Source organism: Vigna umbellata, chromosome 4 (assembly GCF_029865625.1).
Source record: "Vigna umbellata cultivar VRB3 chromosome 4, Vumbellata_1.0, whole genome shotgun sequence".
NCBI lineage: Eukaryota > Viridiplantae > Streptophyta > Magnoliopsida > Fabales > Fabaceae > Vigna > Vigna umbellata.
Genome location: NC_142168.1, coordinates 48,043,825 through 48,065,450, shown reverse-complemented (window position 1 = coordinate 48,065,450; position 21,626 = coordinate 48,043,825). Strand labels below are relative to the sequence as shown.

The 21,626-nt window shown below is 37.1% G+C and overlaps 1 protein-coding gene and 1 pseudogene across 1 annotated transcript; one reads left to right on the top strand and one right to left on the bottom strand.

Annotated features, from left to right (window-relative positions):
- Positions 1–121: 121 nt before the first annotated feature.
- Positions 122–1,015, top strand: LOC148200434 (uncharacterized; annotated as a pseudogene).
- A 17,555-nt stretch (positions 1,016–18,570) lies between these two features.
- On the bottom strand, positions 18,571–21,214 carry LOC148200433 (uncharacterized). The gene is made up of 7 exons (XM_088111298.1): positions 20,927–21,214; positions 20,597–20,847; positions 20,306–20,518; positions 20,139–20,231; positions 19,965–20,066; positions 19,531–19,881; positions 18,571–18,765 (listed from the first exon to the last, which is right to left on the bottom strand). The coding sequence occupies exons 1-7, from the start codon at positions 21,108–21,110 to the stop codon at positions 18,694–18,696; spliced, it is 1,266 nt and encodes a 421-aa protein (XP_087967424.1). The 5' UTR covers positions 21,111–21,214; the 3' UTR covers positions 18,571–18,693.
- Positions 21,215–21,626: the final 412 nt, after the last annotated feature.

Below are 21,626 nucleotides of genomic sequence, written 5' to 3'. Positions count from 1 at the left end.
GGTTCGTGACTTGGGAGCATCAGAAATCATCAAGGGCTTGGCGGAGGCTTGGCGGAGAGGTGATTGAAGCGTGAAGAAGATCAAGACTGTGTTTCTTGGTGAAAGATCGAGGGTGTAAAGAATGGCTAGCACAGATATGCCTGTTAATCTACCTGTTCTCACAGACAAGAACAGGAGCAGGTGGAACACACATATGCATGTCTTGTTTCGTGTTCAAGATGTCAGTAGCGTAATGGAAGGAGTGGTTTCTGCGTCTGATTTGCGCGACACAGAGAAAGAGGAGTTTAAGAGGAAAGATGATAATGTTTTGCTGATTATCCATCAATGTGTGGACGATATGCATTTTGAGAAGATACAAAATGCGGATTCAAGAAGAGAAGCATGGAACATCTTGGTGGGCTGCCATGCCGGAGGGGAAAAAGTGAAGAAGGTAAAGCTTTAGGCGTTGAGGAGACAGTACGAGCACCTACTTATAGAGGACGGTGATAAGGTGAGTGAATTTTTCAACAAAATACTGTCAATTGCTAACCAGGTGAAAGGTTGTGGTGACATTGTTACTGATCTCATGGTGATTGAGAAAGTTATGCGGTCACTGCCTCCGATGTTTGATCATATTGTGGTAGCAATTGAGGAGTCGAGAGATCTTGAAAAACTAAAGATAGAAGAACTTCAAAGCTCTCTGGAGGCGTATGAGATGAGGATGCGGGAAAGAAATCCCATCAAACTCGAGGAGCAGGCGTTGAAGGCTCAGCATGTAAAAAATGTAGAGAAGAAGACATTCAAGAAATGGAAAGGGAAACATGGTAAAGGAAAGTGGAGAAATGATAGCAACAAAGATGACCAAAATGGGTCTTCAATAGAGGAGGAAGGCAAACCAGAGAAGAATTTTCGCAAAAAGGACAAGAGATATATTGGATGTTTCAATTGTTATAGGTATGGGCACTACTCTAATGAGTGTTATGCTGAAAAGGAAGAGCAGAAGAAGGGTCAAGGAAAGGAGGCCTATGCAGCTTAAGTGGAGTCTGATTCAGAATAACCCATCATATTGATGACAACTACATCTAAAGTAAGTTCACATTCTCAAGATAAACTGTGGTATTTGGATTCGGGATGTTCGAATCATATGACTTGCCATAGAGAATGGTCTGTAAATTTTGATAAAACCAAGAGGAGTATGGTGAAATTTGCTGATGATAGCACTTCAAAGGTAGAGGGAGTTGGTGATGTGGTTATCAGAAGGAAGAATGGCTCGCGTGTCATTCTAACTGGTGTGTTGTTTGTGCCTACAATAAGGTACAATCTTCTGGATATTGGCCAGTTTATTCAAAAGGGTTTTACAATAGTAATGAGAGGCTTCAATAAGCTTGAAGTGTTTGATAAAAAGAAAAACCTGATCTTGAGGAGCAAGATCTCGAAGGATAAAACATTTCAGATCAACCTAGTGAAGTCTACAATGTGTGAAGAATCTGGCAAGATGAATACTAATACACGGACTGGTAATGAAGAAGGTCTGGTGCATGTAGCTATGTTTGCAAGTGCAGAACCGTTCGGTCAACCAGAAGCCTTGAATATAGAAGGCGCAAAACCGATCGGTTCAGCTAGGGAAGAAGAAGAAAAGCGTTGAAGGGAATGCTGCCAAAGAAGAATAGGGAGTCACTGGTGAACCGAGACATGACGAACACCGTTCGGTCACGTCATTCAGTCTAGGAGTCACAGGAGAACCGAGACATGGCAAACACCTTTCGGTCACGTCATTCAGCCACACTCGACCACAACATTCATTCAACCGAGCGAGGCGTCACTCAAGAGCGTCAAACTGGCAACCGCACTCAAACCGTCCGGTCATGTCACTCAGTCGCTCTTTCGAACCGTTCGGTCTTGGTCCCACAACACGCGCAAGTTGGCATCTGCCTTCGTCACGTGATTGGCAAGAATCGTTGCTCAATGGACTAGCAAGTGTGAGTTCTATGAGTCCCAAACACATCGTTCGGTCACACACCGTTCGGTCTCAACGTAGTGCGCGAGATAGGCTGGCAAGGATGGGTGCTACCTCTAAGTGCTCGGCTTAGAGGGGAGTGTTAGAGTTAAACCGAGTGCTAGTTAGTTAGTTGGCCAGGACAACTGTTGATTAACTGTCCTTGCCAGTTACTTTTCATTTTATAAATATTGGACCTATGTACTTGTAAATAGTTGATTTTTAGAGATCAGTGTGAATATACGCTTTTTTTTTGCGTTTGAGTTTTGCTCTTTTCTTTCTCTGCTCACCTTTCGGTACAAAGTGCTTAGTTGGTCGATGCTGCTCGTGTCCTGTTGGTCGTCCTTTGGCGTCAGTGCTACAGTACTCTGTTGGTGTGTGTTCGTAGCGTTCGGTCAGACGCTCGTTCTCTTCTTGTTCTAACATATGTTATAGAAAACTTGTGATCTAGATTGCTTCACACTACATGTAACCATACGAAAGTTGAAAGTTGGAAATTTTTGACTAAATTTAAGAGCAAGCATCCATCTTATATCACTATTAATGATCAAGATAGTTGGTGATGTGGAGATATTACCCACAAGAATGACTATGTAATTGGTTGACAGATCAGTCAAACATTCTTAGATCTACTAGTAAGGGTGGACAAGTTTTATTTCCCAATTGATTTTGTGATCATGGACGTAGAGGAAAACTCTGAAGGGCCATTGATTTTAGGCAGACCATTCATGAAAACTACGAAAGTCATAATTGATGTGGACAATAGGAAATTAAAGGTTCGAGTGCAGGATGAAGATGTGAACTTTAATGTATTTTAGGCTTTGAAGTATTTAGTTGAAAGGAAAGATTGTTTCAAAATGAATTTGCTGGATAGGATTTGTGTAACATCCCAAAAATACAGTCTAAAACTATATAATAGAATAATCACATTTAGTAATATTACAGCTCAGTCTTACATTAAAAAAGAACGTACGCTTGTGGTCGAACAACCTTAAAAAAAGAGCTACAAACTTAAATTGTACAAGATAAGCAATTCTGACCGAACGGTTTACAAAAGCCAACACCGGACGATCATACAAAACAAAAGGAGAAGGTGATCGAACGACCACCTTACTATCAAACTAAACTACTGACCGAACAGTTCTACTGTTCCGTCTTAACTTCTACCTCTACTAAGTTTTCTCTTCCAACGCCTCTTCCAGCAGGTCGTCTCCTTCTACTCACATCCACAACGGATGATCATTGCAATGATAAAGACGAACGTACAAAACAGATAAGACAGGAAACACAGGGTAAGCTTATATAATTTAATTCATGTATAAACATACATTTCACACAATCAACCAAACAATATAATTCATCATACGTTTCATGCAAAGCCTAATACTAGACTGACTGTCCAAACTGTATGAAATCTGTGTAGCTACGACGTTCGTGCACCCAGGTGATGTAGTAACTAGGATACCCTCAACAGCTGCCACCCGAGGTTAGTCTTATCTGTCCAAATTAACCATAAGGACTAGGACCTCCTGCCGTTCCCACACATGACTTACCCTCCTCTACGTGAGGACGAGTAATCACGGAACATTAGGATGAACCGCCAGCTTAGCATGCCTACATTCATATTTTACCAATTCTAATATACAATCATGAGTCATTCCTCTCCGGAACGCTCGTCCATAATTCAACACATTTCATCCATATCATATTCTCTTCATCTTTCATTATTAATCATCTCCATTAAACCATTTGTACAAGGATCACTAAGGGTACCAAATACCGAACGTTAAACTTTAACTTTTAACGAGACCGAGCACTTGGAGTGAGACCGATAGGTCTCCAGTTCCAGAACAGATTAAGACCGAGAGGGTTACTGTCGGGTTGAGAAAGAAACCGAGTACAACTATATGTATCAAAGGAACGACTAGAACGAACGTTACTTACAGAGTGAACCAATTAGATGAACTGACCCTTGTGAGCTCAGACCGAACACCGAAAAGACCATGCCAAGTACTAAGACTCTAGGCCAGAACCAATGGATGCAGACACTTCAAGACATTCAAAGAATAATACTTAGAAGAATTCTCATTGATGCAAGCGCCTTTTAACCAATTGATGCTCTGTAAAAAGCTACAATAAATGTTGACCCAGTGCTGCAGCCACGGTGTTCTATCACTTAAGCAGAGATGTAGCTTCAAAAACCAGAGTTAAAGAAACTACCACCTCATCTAAAATATGCATTTTTAGAGAAAGAGTGTAGTAAGTCAATTATCTTAAAGTAACTCTCTCACACTTGATGAAGAGAAAAGATAGCTTAAAGTATTGAAAGTCAATGAAAAAGCCATTAAGTGGACCTTCATAGAATTAAAAGGAATTAGTCCATCATATCGAATGCATAAAATTTTAATGGAGGACAACTACAAGCATGTGGCTCAGCCACAGCGGAGGCCCAACCCAACCATGAAAGAAGTGGTCAGAAAATAGGTGATTAAGTTACTTAAAGCAAGTGTGATTTACTCAATCTATAATAGTCCATGGGTAAGTCGTACCCAAGAAAGAAAGGACAACAATTATTTGTATGAGAAGAATTAATTAATTTCCTCTAGAATTGTCACTGGATGGAGGACGTGCATTGATTATAAAAAATGCATGGAAGGATAATTTTCCACTTCCATTTGTAGATCAAATGCTAGAGAAATTAGTTGGACAAGAATATTATTTCTTCCTTGATGGATACTTAAACTATAATCAAATAGTTGTGCATCCTTAAGGCCAAGAAAAGACATCATTCACATGTCCTTTTGGTATCTTTACATATAGGAAGTGCATTTTGGACTGTGTAACGCTCTAACCACGTTTTACAAATGCATGCTAGTTATTTTTTCTGAATTGGCTCAGAAAAGAATTGAAGTCTTCATGGATGACTTCTTTGTCTATGGTGACTCATTTGATACATGTTTGAGAAACCTCAATATTGTTCCAAGAAGGTTCATAGAAACAAACGTAGTGCTCAACTAGGAAAAATGCCTCTTTGATAGGGAATAACATGCTTAGAGAGAACTATTTTAAAGACAATTAAGGAATGAAAAGAATTAAAAATTGGAAAAGAGAAAGGATAGGGAAAACTTATGAGATGTAGACACGCCACTTGAAAAGGATTCCAAGATAAGTGCCCATGAGTAGATCGCCACTTGATTTGCTCAAGATAAGATCCTTAGAAAGACTATGAGACAAGTTACTATCTCAAAGAAGAAATGCAAGAATGCAATTCACTCTTAAAATTGATTCATTCAAAGGTGTGTACAAAGGAGACCCCTAGGTTGCTTATATAGCCTTAAGGATGAGTTAAGTGGAGAGATTTAAGGGATGTGCGACTTGGAATGCTTCCAAGTATGGAAAACCACGTCTTCATGGACTCTTAGTCCCACATCTCTTAATTCTTCCATTTCTAAAGGGTTTGTAAGCTTCCTAGCAAGTCTAGAAATCAAAAACTACAAACTATGCATGATTACTTGCACTACAAGCAACAAAAGGAGAAAGCTTATTTATTTTTCTTTTCTTTTAAGTCCAAACTATGTGAAGTCCCACATTGCTTGTACTTTAAAGAAAATAACAGTTTATAAACTTCTCTACAACCAAAATAAACGAAAGAAGACAAAAGAGGCAAATACAAGTCAAGAAACCTATTATACTCTTTTTGTGCTTTTTTGTCACTCATAAACTCTTCATTGTTGCCCCATTTATGATCATATCACTCTTTATGATTAAAAAAGGTATTATTCTAGGCCACAAGATTTCTGAAAAAGGTATAGAAGTGAATCCTGCAAAGGTGGAGGTCATTTCCAAACATCCTCTCTTTCTAAACTTTGTTTAAGCTTCATGGTTGATGCAAGGCACAAGATGCCCACACGAAGACGTACTGGTGGTGCATCCTCCTCTCGTCCATGTTCTCCCCGTCCTGCCACTATTGAAGGATGAATCTTCGATCCGGAGAAACAAGCCGAGTTTGCTCATTTTTTGCAGGAGCGACGCATCATAGGTGTTAAATTTGTCCCGTTAGAATATTACCGATTCTATGGGTTTCAATTTCCCAACCTATTTGCAACTCAAGGTCTCACAAATTTGGTTGAGCAAAAGGGATGCATTTATCCCGATCTCATTAGAGTAATCTATCACAACCTCCCTTATCGTGAAGACATTGTGACTACTAAAGTCAAAGGAGTTCGTATAATTCTTGATGACTATATCTGGACAAATGTAGCTATGCTTACCATATGGGATGATGTTATGAAAGTTCATCTTGGCATTCCAGATTTCAATCGCCTTCTTGCCTTTCAGTCTTTTCTGCGAAATCCCCAACAACAATCCAATCGATGTCAATTACTATTGGGTGGCTTCAAAGTGGAGAAGAGGATGATCTGTTACCTGATTGTTCGGATCCTTTGCCCTCATGCCACAAATCATGCTCAATGCCTTGAGCAAGATCTTCTCCTTCTCCATGGTATCTTGAACCATGTTCATATTGATTGGCCTGCTCTCATTACTGATACCATGCTCAAGGCCTAAAAATTTGTAGCCTATCATCTCCCACATGCTCTCCTCATTTCTTGAATTCTTGAATTTAAAGGAGTAAATGTTAAAGGTGAACACACTCAAGCCATTCAGTCCATAGGTATTGAAATTGGAGAAAATACCCCTCCGCCAAATGGGCTTTGTAGCTCGTGGCAATATCTCTCATCATAAGGATGAAGAAAATCCAAGTGATGAAGATCATGATGAAGATGCTCACATGGCAAAACCTATAGGAGAGGCTGCTCCATCTACTGATGGTCCCTCCACTATTCCTGCATCTTCAACATTCTTCATGAAAGAGTATTTTGCAAATCTCTCGAAACAAATGGAAGATATGAGTTTGGCTCATCAAGCAAGATTTGATGAAATATCGAAATGCAGCAAACTCATCATGATTATGTTTGTGAGAGATTTGAAGACTTTGATATGCGCCTGGGCAACATTGAGGAGCGCTTAAACCTTCAACCTTCGTATTATCCTCCAACCTCTCCTTTTTAAAGTCTTACTTATATTTCTTAATTAGAATTAAGTTTATGATTTTCCTATATTTCATGATGTGCTGTGTTCCTTCATGTTATGACAATTTAAATTCCATTCTATCTTGAAATACATTTATTCTTTTGTTGAAGGGGAGCAAAATTTGAGAGGGAGACTTTATCATTTACTTTTTGCTTATGATAAAAAAGGGGGAGAAAACTTCTAAATAGTGGAGTTATTACTAACACGTTTGTATGTTTGTAAGTCTGAAATATGTGCAGGAAATTAGAGATTTTAAATAAGAGATGTTTTATCATCATAAAAAAAGGGAGAGATTGTTACCAATGAGGAGCATTGGTATCTTGAAGATATTATAGTTTTGATGATGTTACAATATGAAGACCTAAAGACTCTTGTTGTATTTACATTTAAAGCATTTTGTAGAACTAATTGTATAGGAATAACTTTATTGATGTAAGAACACTTAAAAGTTTTCCTGTATAAAGAAAGTTTGTGCAGATAATCGATTATTTGGTGTAATAATCGATTATCACGAGCCTAATTGGAAAAGAGATGATTGCATAGATAATCGATTATTGCTCAGAATAATCGATTATCTCTGTCTATTTCAGTATTTCCCAAGTCGCGCAAATAATCGATTGTTCCTCAAGATAATCGATTATCACTTTTTTAAAACCACATAAAGGACACGAATAATCGATTATCACTTGATATAATCAATTATGACTGGTAGTTGGGAGTTGGCTTTTCAGTTTCTGACCTTTAGGCTATATATACATTTTACTAAACCTCTTAGAGGTTTAAATAAGTCATTTGAGAATATAGAAAAAGTCTGAGAAAATTCTCAAGTGTTAGTGTTGCTCGAATCAAGTCTTTTGAAAAGGAGAAGCTTGCGCTTTGTGGGTCTAAGGTCGAAGCGGTTCTCTTCAAGTTGATTGAGTAGGTTCTTCCGTTCGTTTATCGAAGGAAGGTGTTTTCTGTTTTTAATAATCTTTATTTGATCTTATTGTAATTTGTAAAAGATATTTTAGTGAAAAAGTTAATCACTGTTTATAGTGATTAACAACTAGACGTAAAATCTTTTGATCTGAACCAGGATAAAACATCTTGTGTGATTTTCTCTTACTCTACGCTTTTAATTTACCAACTAAAAGTTGTTGAAATTGTTGATGGGGGAGCACATGCTTAGCTTAACCCACAATCTCAGTGATATCTGAGTTTTTGATGATGACAACACATAATTAATAACACATGTATATTCTGTGTGACATGTTCTATGTTTACATGTTATATGTTTTTCCTTAATACGTTAAATATGTTAAAGCATATTTGAGAACATGTTTGTGTTGTTCATTGCATATCATTGTGTGAAATATGTGATTTTATATGTGTATGCATGACATATGTTTTTGGAAAAGGAAAATCACAAGCACTATGGTTGCACTTTAAATGTGTGGCAAAACAACAGTTTTAAGTCGATTACACTATGTGGTGAATCGATTAAAACTCGTGTGTTTGCACAAACTCTTTTGATGTATGCTGTGAGTTTTTTTCAAAGAGAAAAGTTTTCAAAACTGTGCAAAAAGATTTCACTTAATCGAATGCATGCACTATGTATTCGAATAAGTTAGTTGATGTTTTGAAAATCTGTTAAATGTTGGTAACAACTAACATAACGATCATATTTTTAAATATGTTGACCAAACATTAAATGATAGTCGATTGCATTAGTTGTAGATTCAATTATTTGTTTGATTGCTGCTAATTCTGTTATAACTGATTGTTATATTCGATTATGTTAGTAACTCAATCGATTAAAATGTATCTGATATGTGTTATATTATAAATTGACGCAAATTTGAATTCTGTAAGAACTTTTTGGTAATTCTAACAATTTCATATCATTTATAAAAAGTTGTGATCTTATAGAAAGAGAGGAAAATCTCCAAGAAATAAGATTGACCGTGGTGATCAACAACTTCTGATTTCTTGAAGAGCAAGACTGTTGTGTTTCAAAGACTGATCAAATCTGCACATTTGGGTGTTGCTGCGTGATCAAATTCTGCAATCTCTTGAAGATTGGTTTGAGTTCCTGTTGTGACTACATGATTCATGTGTGTTCTTAACTTTGAGGGTGCCTCAAAGGGGTTAGACAACAGAAGATGAGATTCTTGTTGCTGGTCTTGTTGTTGACTGCCTATATTAGATTAAAGGGTTAAAGAGGTGTTTTATATTTTTGACGTGAGGTCTCTAAAAAACCTTGTTGTAAAAACCTTGTTGTAAAAACCTTGTTATAAAAACCTTGTTGTAAAAACCTTGTTGTAAAAACCTTGCTGTAAAAACCTTGATCTTTATAGTGCATTGGCTTCTTGTGGTTGGAAGGACACTGGATGTAGGCTTGGCCAAACCAGTATAAAAACTCAGTGTTTGAATTTTCTGATCCCTACTCTCTTTTATTCAATCGATTACTTTCTACACTTATTCGATTAAGTTTCCGCTGCATTGAAAAATCTTTTATCTTGCAATTCAAGAAAAGTATAAAGGCATCAATTTTTGTGGAAAAGATTTTAAAAGCTTTTGTTTTTTACACTTCACCAATTCACCCCCCTCTTGGTGTGAGAAATTGAGTCATTCTATTTTAACAAAAGTCTTAAAAGAAAATCACGATTTTTAAAAGCATCAATTCACCCCTCTTGTAACACCCCAAATTTTGAGGTGTCATGATGCAATTTTTTTTTTCAAAACCTTTCTATAAAACATTTATGAAAATTAATAAACTTTATTCGATTAAAATTTCAGGAAGCTAAACATAATCATAAATGTTGTCTGAAAATCTCAGAATATCACTATTACATAAAAATACTAAATTAGAAGACTTTTAAATAATAGAAAATAAATTATAAATCCCCGAACATAACATCCCAACGCTCGTCAACTACTCAGATCCGATCTTATCTGCAAATCATCTACTCCCGTACAAGTACGATCATCGTAGGTGGAAACCACAACCACAACATTTTAGGGTGAGCAACCAGAATTATTATATCACACAATATACAATAATCATATTAACTACAATAATAACCAAATCATAAACATATATTATCACAACATTAACATCACAACTCAAATGGTTTATTTCCTCTACTCTACCACACCACCTAATCACCATAATTAATTAATTACGAGTCACACAACATCCTCTTTCCAAATCACACGACCAAAATAGAACCTCTTTCCCGCATCACCCGGATGAAGAGTCATTACTACTAAACCACCCTCTTCTCGCATCACACGACCGAAGAAACATCACCACCAAACCATCTCTTCCCGCATCATACGGCCGAAGAGTCATCACTATCAAACCATCATCTTCCCGCATCACACGGCCGAAGAGTCATACTATCAAACCATCATCTTCCCGCATCACACGGTCGAAGAGAATTTTTTTCCCGCATCACACGGCCGAAAGAGCCATCACTATCAAATCATCATCTTCCCGCATCACTCGGCTGAACATAATTTATTTTCCACATCACACGACCGAAAGAGTCATCACTCCTAAATCATCATCTTCCTGCATCACACGGCCGAAGAGAATTTCTTTTCCGGATCACACTCATTACACATTCTCAATAACAAACATTGCTCACCAATCACAAGAAAAATAATATAATCCTGCCATCTATGATCAATATGCATTCTCAATAATATAAATTTCTCATCAATTATAAAGTTTATATCACAATCTCAGTACATAATCTCATTACATGTAACCAATCAAACTCATGGTATAAAACGAACTAAGATAATTATTTATCTCCAAGAATGACAAGACAATACCAAAACTCAAATTAACTCCGCCTACCACCGTTTCTCAACAAGAGAAATTCAAGCCAAAAAGATCAAAAACCTAAATCTGCAACAGGACCTTTTATCATCCAAAACAAATGATAGCAAGAAGCTTTTACTCGAAAACCTACACTTGGGCCCATACCATACCATCCTTCAGGTAAGCCTCACTTTATCATATATATATATATATATATATATATATATATATATATATATATATATATATATATATATATGGACCGCGATATTCCAACAACGCATATTTAACACTGTTTTGACAACGCCACGTGTCGTTGTTTGATTGGTTTGTTTTAAAAATAAATTTTTTTTAAAACCTACGAAACGGAAGTCCGTAACCCTTATTTTTACTGAAATTCCGAAAATAGCCCTTTCTCTGTTCCATTGGAAACGAAGGTGCGTTCTCTTGGAAGGTCGAAGGTCGCGTTTCGTGGCGCTTCACTTTGTTCTGTGTGCGTGGTGTTGTCTCCGTCCAGTTTCGTTTCCTGTTATCGTGCGAAATGGCAAGTTCCGGTGACGATTGTCCGACGACGAAGGTAAGTGGTTTTCCATTCCATGTCGTAGCGTAGTTATTCGGTTTGGGCATCTCGTAGCATGCTTATTTGGTTTGGGTTAAGGTTTGGGGTTCGTATCCTTGTGTTGTGGTTCTTGGGTTATTGGGTTTCGTTGTTTTGATGAATTTATTTTGGTTTATGCAGTTGAGTGTTCGTCACTCTTTTTCGACAAAGTATATATGTACTTTGAACGAACGCTTGACAGACGAGAAATGATGCTAAACCAAGAGGAAAGAAGAAACAAAAAAGAATTCGCAGAGAAACTTTTATGCGTGCCTTAGAGGAACAAGAATTTCTAATTGAAGAACTTAAAAGGAGGGTTGCAAATTTGGAGGCACAATTGGCTGAAGAGAAGGCAAGAAGGCAAAATAAAGATGACGTTGGACAAAGTGTGCCTCGTACAGAAGCATCCGTGAACACTGGTTTTGTATCCCCTACTGACATTGACGGAAATGAACAACCTTTGAAGACGTATGTTAGGGTTAGATCACGAAGGCGTTACAAGGGAAGAGCACTTAGGACTCCATACACCGGAACCGTAGTGCTTAGAATAAAAAATGAGTGATCTGTGTATTTTAGTTGATGGAAAATGTTATTTGAAAAGTAATGATAATTGTAATCATTGTAAATAGATTAAGAAAACAAAGTTTAATGTATCCGATTTAGTGCAATGAAATAAAATTTGAGTTTTGGTTTGAATTGGTCTCATATTTTATTTATTCACTACCATTGTTATTATGAGTTGTGAGTTTGTGGATTTCAGAATGTGGTCATTTTTTTTTGTCTCGTAAGTTGCAGGCTTGTTTGTAAGATGTTGGTGTTTGAGTGGTCATTTTGGATAACATGGTGACCAATGTCAAAACCAGTTAATTTGAAGGACAATTTCAGTGGCAGGAGAGGGTGGTTGGTGATGTGATGTGAGTCCAAGGAGTGTGGGGTGACCCCTGATCAGTTGGAGGAGCAAGCTCTACAAGGGATGAGTGAGGGTGTTGAAAAAAGGGTCTGGTAATCGTTTACAGCATCCCTGTAAACGATTACCCGAGACAAAACTGGATTTTGTACAGAAAGTCCAACACAAGTAGTCAGTCAGGTGAACAGGGGTCACCATTGGCCAAAAAACTGACTTTTAGGCAGTTTTGCACCTGTCTGAGGCTGGTCCAGGTGTTTCAGTGGTGGGAGAGGGTGGTTGGTGATGTGATGTGAGTCCAAGGAGTGTAGGGTCACCCCTTATCAGTTGGAGGAGCAAGCTCTGCAAGGGATGAGTGAGGGTGTTCAAAAAAGGGTATGGTAATCGTTTACAGCATCCTGGTAAACGATTACCCGAGACAAAACTGGATTTTGTACAGAAAGTCCAACACAGGTAGTCAGTCAGGTGAACAGGGGTCACCATTGGCCAAAAAGGTGACTTTTAGGCAGTTCTGCACCTGTCTGAGGCTGGTCCAGGTGTTTCAGGGGTGGGAGAGGGTGGTTGGTGATGTGATGTGTGTCCAAGGAGTGTGGGGTGACCCCTCATCAGTTGGAGGAGCAACCTCTACAAGGGATGAGTGAGGGTGTTGAAGAAAGGGTCTGGTAATCGTTTACAGCATCCCTGTAAACGATTACCCGAGACAAAACTGGATTTTGTACAGAAAGTCCAACACAGGTACTCAGTCAGGTGAACTAGGGTCACCATTGGCCAAAAACGTGAGTTTTAAGCACTTTTGCACTTTTCTTAGGCTGGTCCTGGTGTTTCAGTGGTGGGAAGTGATGTTTTGGCACCCCATGATGAAGGAAAAAAACAATGTTTATGAGATGAGCAACTTGGGTGAGATAACATGCTGTCAACTTTGACCTTTGCTGGCTATTTTACTGATAACTTTTCCCACCGACCTCCAAATGATGTGATTCTTTTTTTATTAGAAACTAGACTCAAAAATCTTTCCAATGACTACTAATTTGTATTTTTTGGACATCTGAGTTGGTACAGTTTATTCTTTCAAGTTAGCGTTTCATATATTTTTGCCAACTCTGACCTTTGCTTGTTCTTTTGCTCATAACTTTCTCCACCGAACTCCAAATGAGTTGATTCTTGTTTAGTTGGAATCTATACTCAAAGACCTTTCAAATTATGCCTTAGAAATCAAGTTTACACCTTTTTTGACACTGTAATCGATTACAAGGACACTGTAAACGATTACCCGAGACAAAACTGGATTTTGTACAAAAAGTCCAACACAGGTACTCAGTCAGGTGAACTAGGGTCACCATAGGCCAAAAAGGTGAGTTTTAAGCACTTTTGCATTTTTCTTAGGCTGGTCCTGGTGTTTCAATGGTGGGAAGTGATGTTTTGGACACCCCATGATGGAGGGAAAAAACAATGTTTATGAGATGAGCAACTTGGGTGAGATAATATGCTGTCAACTTTGACCTTTGCTGGCTATTTTACTAATAACTTTTCCCACCGACTTCCAAATGATGTGATTCTTTTTTTATTAGAAACTAGACTCAAACATCTTTCCAATGACTACTAATTTGTAATTTTTGGACATCTGAGTTGGTACAGTTTATTCTTTCAAGTTAGCGTTTCATATATATTTGCCAACTCTAACCTTTGCTTGTTCTTTTGCTCATAACTTTCTCCACCGAACTCCAAATGAGTTGATTCTTGTTTAGTTGGAATCTATACTCAAAAACCTTTCAAATTATGCCTTAGAAATCAAGTTTACACCTTTTTTGACACTGTAATCGATTACAAGGATACTGTAAACGATTACCATAGTGTTTTTTCTGCAGATTGGGTCTGCACTTGTCCAACTTGGTCCCTTCAGTAAGAATGGCTTCTTTCCCACTTCTTGGGGTCACCTCCCATCACCTACCACCCTCTACCACCAGTCAAACACCAACACCAAGTAAATACAAGTGGACTTGTGCTTTAAATTAACAGTTTTTGCCAATGATCACCCAGGACACTACAACTGACTACTTCAGTTCAACTTTCTGTACAAAACAGTGATTTCTCTCGTGTAATCGTTTACGAGGCCACTGTAAACGATTACGACAATGTTTTTTCTGCAGATTAGCTCTGCACTTGTCCAACTTGGTCCCCTTAGTAAGAATGACTTCTTCCCCACTTCTTGGGGTCATCAAACATAACCTCTCAACCAGTAATGACCCTTAAATTCACTTGTATGGTTTTTTGGTCAACAAATCCCTTGCAGAGCTTGCTCCTCCAACTGATGAGGGGTCACCCCACTGTCCTTGGACTCACATCACATCACCAACCACCCTCTCCCACCACTGAAACACCTGTACCAGCCTCAGACAGGTGCAGATTTGCATAAAAGTCACCTTTTTTTCCAATGGTGACCCCTGTTCACCTGACTGACTACCTGTGTTGGATTTTCTGTACAAAATCCAGTTTTGTCTCGGGTAATCGTTTACCAGGATGCTGTAAACGATTACCATACCCTTTTTTGAACACCCTCACTCATCCCTTGCAGAGCTTGCTCCTCCAACTGATGAGGGGTGACCCCACACTCCTTGGACTCACATCACATCACCAACCACCCTCTCCCACCACTGAAACACCTGGACCAGCCTCAGACAGGTGCAGAAGTGCCTAAAACTCAGCTTTTTTTCCAATGGTGACCCCTGTTCACCTGACTGACTACCTGTGTTGGACTTTCTGTACAAAATCCAGTTTTGTCTCGGGTAATCGTTTACACGGATGCTGTAAACGATTACCAAACCCTTTTTTGAACACTGAGTCATCCCTTGCAGAGCTTGCTCCTCCAACTAATGAGGGGTCACCCCACACTCCTTGGACTCACATCACATCACCAACCACCCTCTCCCACCACTGAAACACCTGGACCAGCCTCAGACAGGTGCACAACTGCCTAAAACTGAGCTTTTTTTCCAATGGTGACCCCTGTTCACCTGGCTGACTACCTGTGTTGGATTTTATGTACAAAATCCAATTTTCTCTCGGGTAATCGTTTACCAGGATTCTGTAAACGATTACCAGACCATTTTTTCAACACTCTGACTCATCCCTTGCACTACTTCGTCCCCCTACTCATCACGGGTCACTCCACACTTCTTGCGTTTACATCAATGACCAACACCCATCTCCCCACTCAGAATTTGATCAACTCCTTCCCATTAATTACCATTAATTTTACTGAAAATGGTCTCGTACTTTTCAAATTCTTATTATAATGTTGCGTTCGTTTTTCAATCACTACTTTTGTCATTATAAGTGAGATTAACACAAAGTAAAAATGATAGAGCGAGAGAGCGAGACAACGACAGCAAAGATGGAAGCTTCGAAGACGAACGACAGAGCGAGAGAGCGAGACATAATATGAAAGGGTTGAACGAACTTCTTTCCCACCCTAAACCGCCCAAACCCAATTCTTTAAATTTTACCTTGGAAATCCCAAAATACCCCTCGCCCCGTAATCCTTTCTCTGTTTTATTTCCAAATTATTTATCCAATGCAGAGGTGACACGTGGCGTTGTTAAATGTGTGTCAAAATTTCGTTGTCCAAATAACATTTTCCTATATATATATATATATATATATATATTATTATACGTACTTTTATACATATATAACTATATCATATTAATAATATATTATAATATATAAAACCTTATATTACAGAAGTTGAATTCACGTAAATAATATAGTTATATATATAAAACCTTAGGTTACAGAAGTTGAATTCACATAAATCCCATGCAAATTTCTCCCCCATCTCTCTTCAATAACTTCACGGGCCCACCTCCATACTAATGCTACAGTCTATACCTGCAAAATCTTTCCCTTTAACCCTAGGAATCCATACGCTACTCCCCTTCCTCAAAGCCGAGATGTTAAGACCTCCATGCAAAAACTTTCTGCTATTCAAAGAACCCAAAACTAATTATATGATCCTTCTTCCTCCCACGCCTACAAAATAAACACATAAAGGTCTAACGTTCAATGCTACCACTACCCTAGGATGCTAAGCTCAAAGTTTCCACACTCTCCAACTCCTATACAATATAATCATCACTCACTACCACTCACTCCCCCTTCTTTTTTAAACGAGATATGACCATGTAACTTTCTTTCTCCGCCTAACACTCTTTGCTCTCAAATACTACCATAAACAAATTCGCATTCTTCTAACTACGGGACCCACCCCTTTTTATATTCTACAACAAACACACTAAGTGTTCTCTCTTTCTCTTTTCCAGAACCACACACCAAAACTCTACCGCAAACCACAGTAATGAGCACAGACTCGATAACCTTACCCCAGCACGTTCTTTTTGCAAGAGTGGGATAGCCCGTAACTCTGAAACGACACCACTACCCAAGGAGGAAAACCTCCCAGTCTCATGTATAGTAAAAACCACCATTAGTGACCAACCCGAAACCATACTCACAAAAGATTAAATAGGACCAAGCATACTATATAAACATGCAACCATCATCAAACATATTCACACGAGATAAATATGGTCACTCTCCTTACCTGGTGTTCACGGGGTCACACGCGTGCTTGGAAGATCTCCCCTCACTCGTGGCAGCAACTACGATCTCTCCCCACCGTCTTGGCTTTCAGGGTGAGCAAAGAAAATACAGAATTAGGCTAATGAGCTTGCGACACGTGGCACCCAAGGGAAAGAGAAAGTAATTAAGCAAAAGCCTAGTAAAGGTGTAGAAATGATTCGAACCTAGAAGCGTTTAACGCACAAACAATATGGATCACCATAACAACATTAATCGGATCATAACTTGTTGATAGTTTAATGCAAGGATTTTCCTATATATAATACTTTAACCCCTTTCAGAAATTAGAATAAAAAATAATATTATTAATTCACTTCCATACAACTCCTAAATACTTTCATCATCCAATATCACACCCTAAATAAATATTTGTTATAAAAGGAAATAAAAATAAAAATAAAAGTTATTTCCCTCTTGGCTTTTTACCGTTACACGCTCTTTCGCTTTAAACATTATACAAGTTGTTCCAACAATACATATCTAATAGAGTTAATAGATATTAACATGTGTCTATCTATATCTTTCATCGACAAATTCTCCTGTTCAGTAACAAATATGTGTCTATTGAAAGATTTCGGCCACATGTACTAAGTGACCAAGATCTTGTGATTACAAACAAAATATTACTTAACATTATTGTAAACTTTATAAAAGTAGAAATAAAAAAAATGTACATGTCATATTAAACGAATAACATGGTCATACACACTAATAGATTCTCCATTGTGCAAACTACCACCCTTCTCAGATTCCTGATTCTTCTTAGCCATATCACACTTTTACCTATAAAGTGACATGTTCCACTTCTCTAGAAGATCATTCCAAACATTATCCCCGTCCAACCAAGTTTTTTTCCTTCTATTCGAGCTTTTTTAAATATTTCTAATAGTAATGAGATGCTTGAAGTGAATTTTTTTTCACCTTCTCCTCATCTTCGATCTTCCATGAAACCTTTCTCTATTATTACAATTAATAGGTTGTTAGCTTTATTGAAAAAAAGATAAACACAAAACACACTACAAAAAAAAGGTTATTTAGAGGAGGTTTTTTTTTCGCTTTGCGGGGGTTTTCACCTTTCGCAAAATAAATTCCGGGGGTTTTTCAAACCGCCGAAGTTTGAGTCGCCACAAACTATCTGCGGGGGTTTTTTGCGACCCCTGGTATCGCGTTCAATTTGCGGAGGTTTTTCTGCGGAGGGTAAAAACCTCCTCTATTACTGACTATTATTTTGTGGGGGGTTTTAACCTCTTTTATTTTCAACTATTTGATCACAAAAGTTTTCTATATTTTTGTCAGTTTTTTTATTTAATGATTATTAAAATATATAATATCGTTTTTTGTTTAATGATTATTAAAATATATAATAACTACCTATTTTCACCAATTTCTTTCTTTTCTTCTTTTTTTTATTTCAAAATTAAGTAAATTTATTTTTTTTAAATTATTAAATACCAAACAAATATGATACCTCTGAATAAAAAATTGATACCATAGAACAAAAACCCCTGAGTAGGAAGGAATTTAGAAAAATAAATGGAGAGACAATTGTATGTTACAGAAGGATAGGCTAGAAGTCAATGTAATCCTATTGCAGAAATAGTTACAAAGAAAGAAATGTGATCCCAATTCATAATAAACTAAGTATAGTTTTATCCTAAAACAATATCATAAATTTCCTAAAGGTTACTTCCATCAGATGATTGTCTTGTTCCCAAAGGAGACTCTGGCTCATTTGCATCACGAGCTTGCTGAAATAATATAAAATATATTAATAAAATAAACTCAATTACATGTGCTCACATTTTGAAAATAATATATAAAAAATCAATCAAATAGAATAAACATGTTCTATCAATCAAATAGAATAAACATCTTCTATCAAATAGAATAAACATGTTCTAAAAAATCAATCTTATGTATAACCAATTTATAACTTGAGGACAACAGCTACAGACTATAAATATACAGATATACATACTTGAGTCAAAATCATCTTATGTATCGACATTAAAATACAGTACAATAGAATTTAAGTTAAAGTAGTGACAATCTCTGGGCCCAATGTTTGTTAATATTATAACTACAATCAGACCAAACCCATAAAAAAGGGGTTTCCAAAATGCAAATGGTATAATTTCACAACATCACAAAGGACAATCCAACAGTTTCCGTGTCTGTTCGAAAGCTCAATTTTCCTTGGCTACTGTAGTTACTACTTTACACCATATATAAAATGCAATGGACCAGTACTTCTCACACTGCATATAAATCTTACTGCAACAATCAATAAAGCTAACTACAACACAGATACAAACAATAACTAACTACCTAATCTCACACTATGCATATAAATCTTACTGCAACCATCGTACTCAGAACTTGAATAATGAATAATATATTGGAAAAGCAAGACTTATCAACATCTGTTAAACTAATTTCCAAAACTCAATTGCATGTGCTCACAATAATTATAGTAAATCAAGCATATTACTTATACTTATTTAGTAACTTACTTGTGGTTGAGAATCAAAGAAGGTAGCCAATTCATCAGGAATCTTTCCTTCCTTCATTATCATATATGCTTTCAACGCACCCAAGGTGGTTTGAACTTGGGATTCTAAATTCATGTACTTTTGTTCCCACTTATTAGAAGATGTTGATGATGTGGCACTACTAGATGAACCAATGCTTAAATCTGAAAGTCGCATTCTTGTATTTCTGAATGAGTTAGTAGGCGCTGCTCCCAAACCCATGCATCGCACTCTCCCAGAATGCTCTGGGCCTAACACTCTACCAACAACATCTTGAGGGGAAACCTGTGATTCATCAGCAGTGCTTTGACTCAAACCCACTTCAATTTGTTCCTATAGGCATATAACAAGTTGTAGTCAAAGATCTAAATATTGAAGCATAATGTTTGAAAATATCATATTATAGTAAAACTAACCGCTATAGCCTTTGCCGCCTCATTTACAAATGAGCCATCTTTTCTTTTATGAGTTTCAATATACAACATTCCACGACTAGGCAACTCTCCACTCTCCAAAAGCTAAATAAAAGGATAAGTTAAAATCAATAGTAAATTTTGAAAAATACTAAAAACCGTCATGTGTACTAATACCATCTCATGTCTTCTTCTTGAGATAGGTTTAGAGCCACCAGTATGAGGAATTACTTGCTTCTTGCGATTTTCTCTATTTTTTTTACAAATCTCCTATGAAAAAAACAATTGTAAGTTGACATAACAATCAAAATAACAATATACACAAACAATAATGAAACTTGTACCATTGTCTCCGGTTTTAGACGATATGTAACAAAGTGAGCCCATTGAGTTCTGTCTATTCCGGTTGGCACATTACATATGATTTGATCTTTTGTTTTTGTTGGATCATAGAACTCATTCCATAAACTTTGTCTATGTGCAGCCCACTTCTTACCCAAAGTTAATTTGCAATATCGTTGGGCAATAGCTTCAGTAGTCTTAAAACAAAATCGAAGCTTTTGAAAAAAAGAAAACATTGGTTAGTGAGTAAAAAGTAAGTGTGCGGCATTTGAATACATGAATGATATATATACCTGTAACACTTCCTTAAAGCATTCTAAAAAATAGGTGTTAGGCATGCCTGTTTTGCCAGACCACCTTTCAAAATTAATTGGAAATAAATTATCATCTGTTGCCAATATCCCACAATATCCCGCAAGTACTCCTTGTCCTTCGCCTATAGCCATGCCTACCTCATCAAACTCTACAATGATGCGTTTCCCATTAGGTAAGTTATTTACTTCTCTGACCTTCACCTTTATTTTCTTCATAACTCCTTCTAGATCTTTAACAATAAAAAAAACTTACTCAACCATAAGTAAAATTTAAAAAATTATGCATGCAGAAAAATAAATGGCTTATACCTATTGTATCGACATTCCAATATGATGAAGATTCACGTCCAACATGTTTTTTGGATGTTGTAGGTTGCTCTATGTTTTCTGTGGGCATCGATGGTGTTGAGTTCAATGAATCATGTAATGAGGTCTCATTTGTTGGTGAAGGACTTATTAAAACATGTGGTTGTACTTCAATGGATTCAGACATTGTAGGATTTGTTAATGGTGTAGGATTTGTTGATGGTGATTGGTCTTCAATCAATGGAGAAGTCACTGTAGCATTTGTTGATGGTAAAGTACCTAAAGATTCAGGTTGAGGTGATGATTTTTGTAGATTTCGAAATCGCTTGACCTTTGGCATGGCTACATATTCATGACAAATATTAAAAGAAAGAAATATAAAAAACACAATCATGAACAAAAAAAAGAACACAATAAAGTGGCTAAAGATTATTCAAAGACTACGCAAACTTAAGGGTTTGTTGTGACTTTTTCTCCTGTTGATTTTAAGACTGATTATGGTGGTTGTACCTGGGGTGTATAAATTTGTAGATGGGGGGCTTTATATAGGGACATGGAGTAAGGGCCTAAAGGATGGAAAAGGAATATTCTATCCTGCTGGTAGTAAACAACCATCGCTAAGGAAGTTGTGCTGTCTTAACAGTGATGATAGTGTCAAGAAATTAATTTAGTATATATATATATATATATATATATATATATA

Bases quoted from the DNA above. Each gene is read 5' to 3' on its own strand.
- LOC148200433 (XM_088111298.1), bottom strand. From the start codon at position 21,110: ATGTCTGAATCCATTGAAGTACAACCACATGTTTTAATAAGTCCTTCA. The intron at 20,848-20,926 runs GTATAAGCCATT...TTATTGTTAAAG, and splicing joins TTGGAATGTCGATACAATAG to ATCTAGAAGGAGTTATGAAG. The intron at 19,882-19,964 runs GTTAGTTTTACT...ATATGCCTATAG, and splicing joins AGGCGGCAAAGGCTATAGCG to GAACAAATTGAAGTGGGTTT.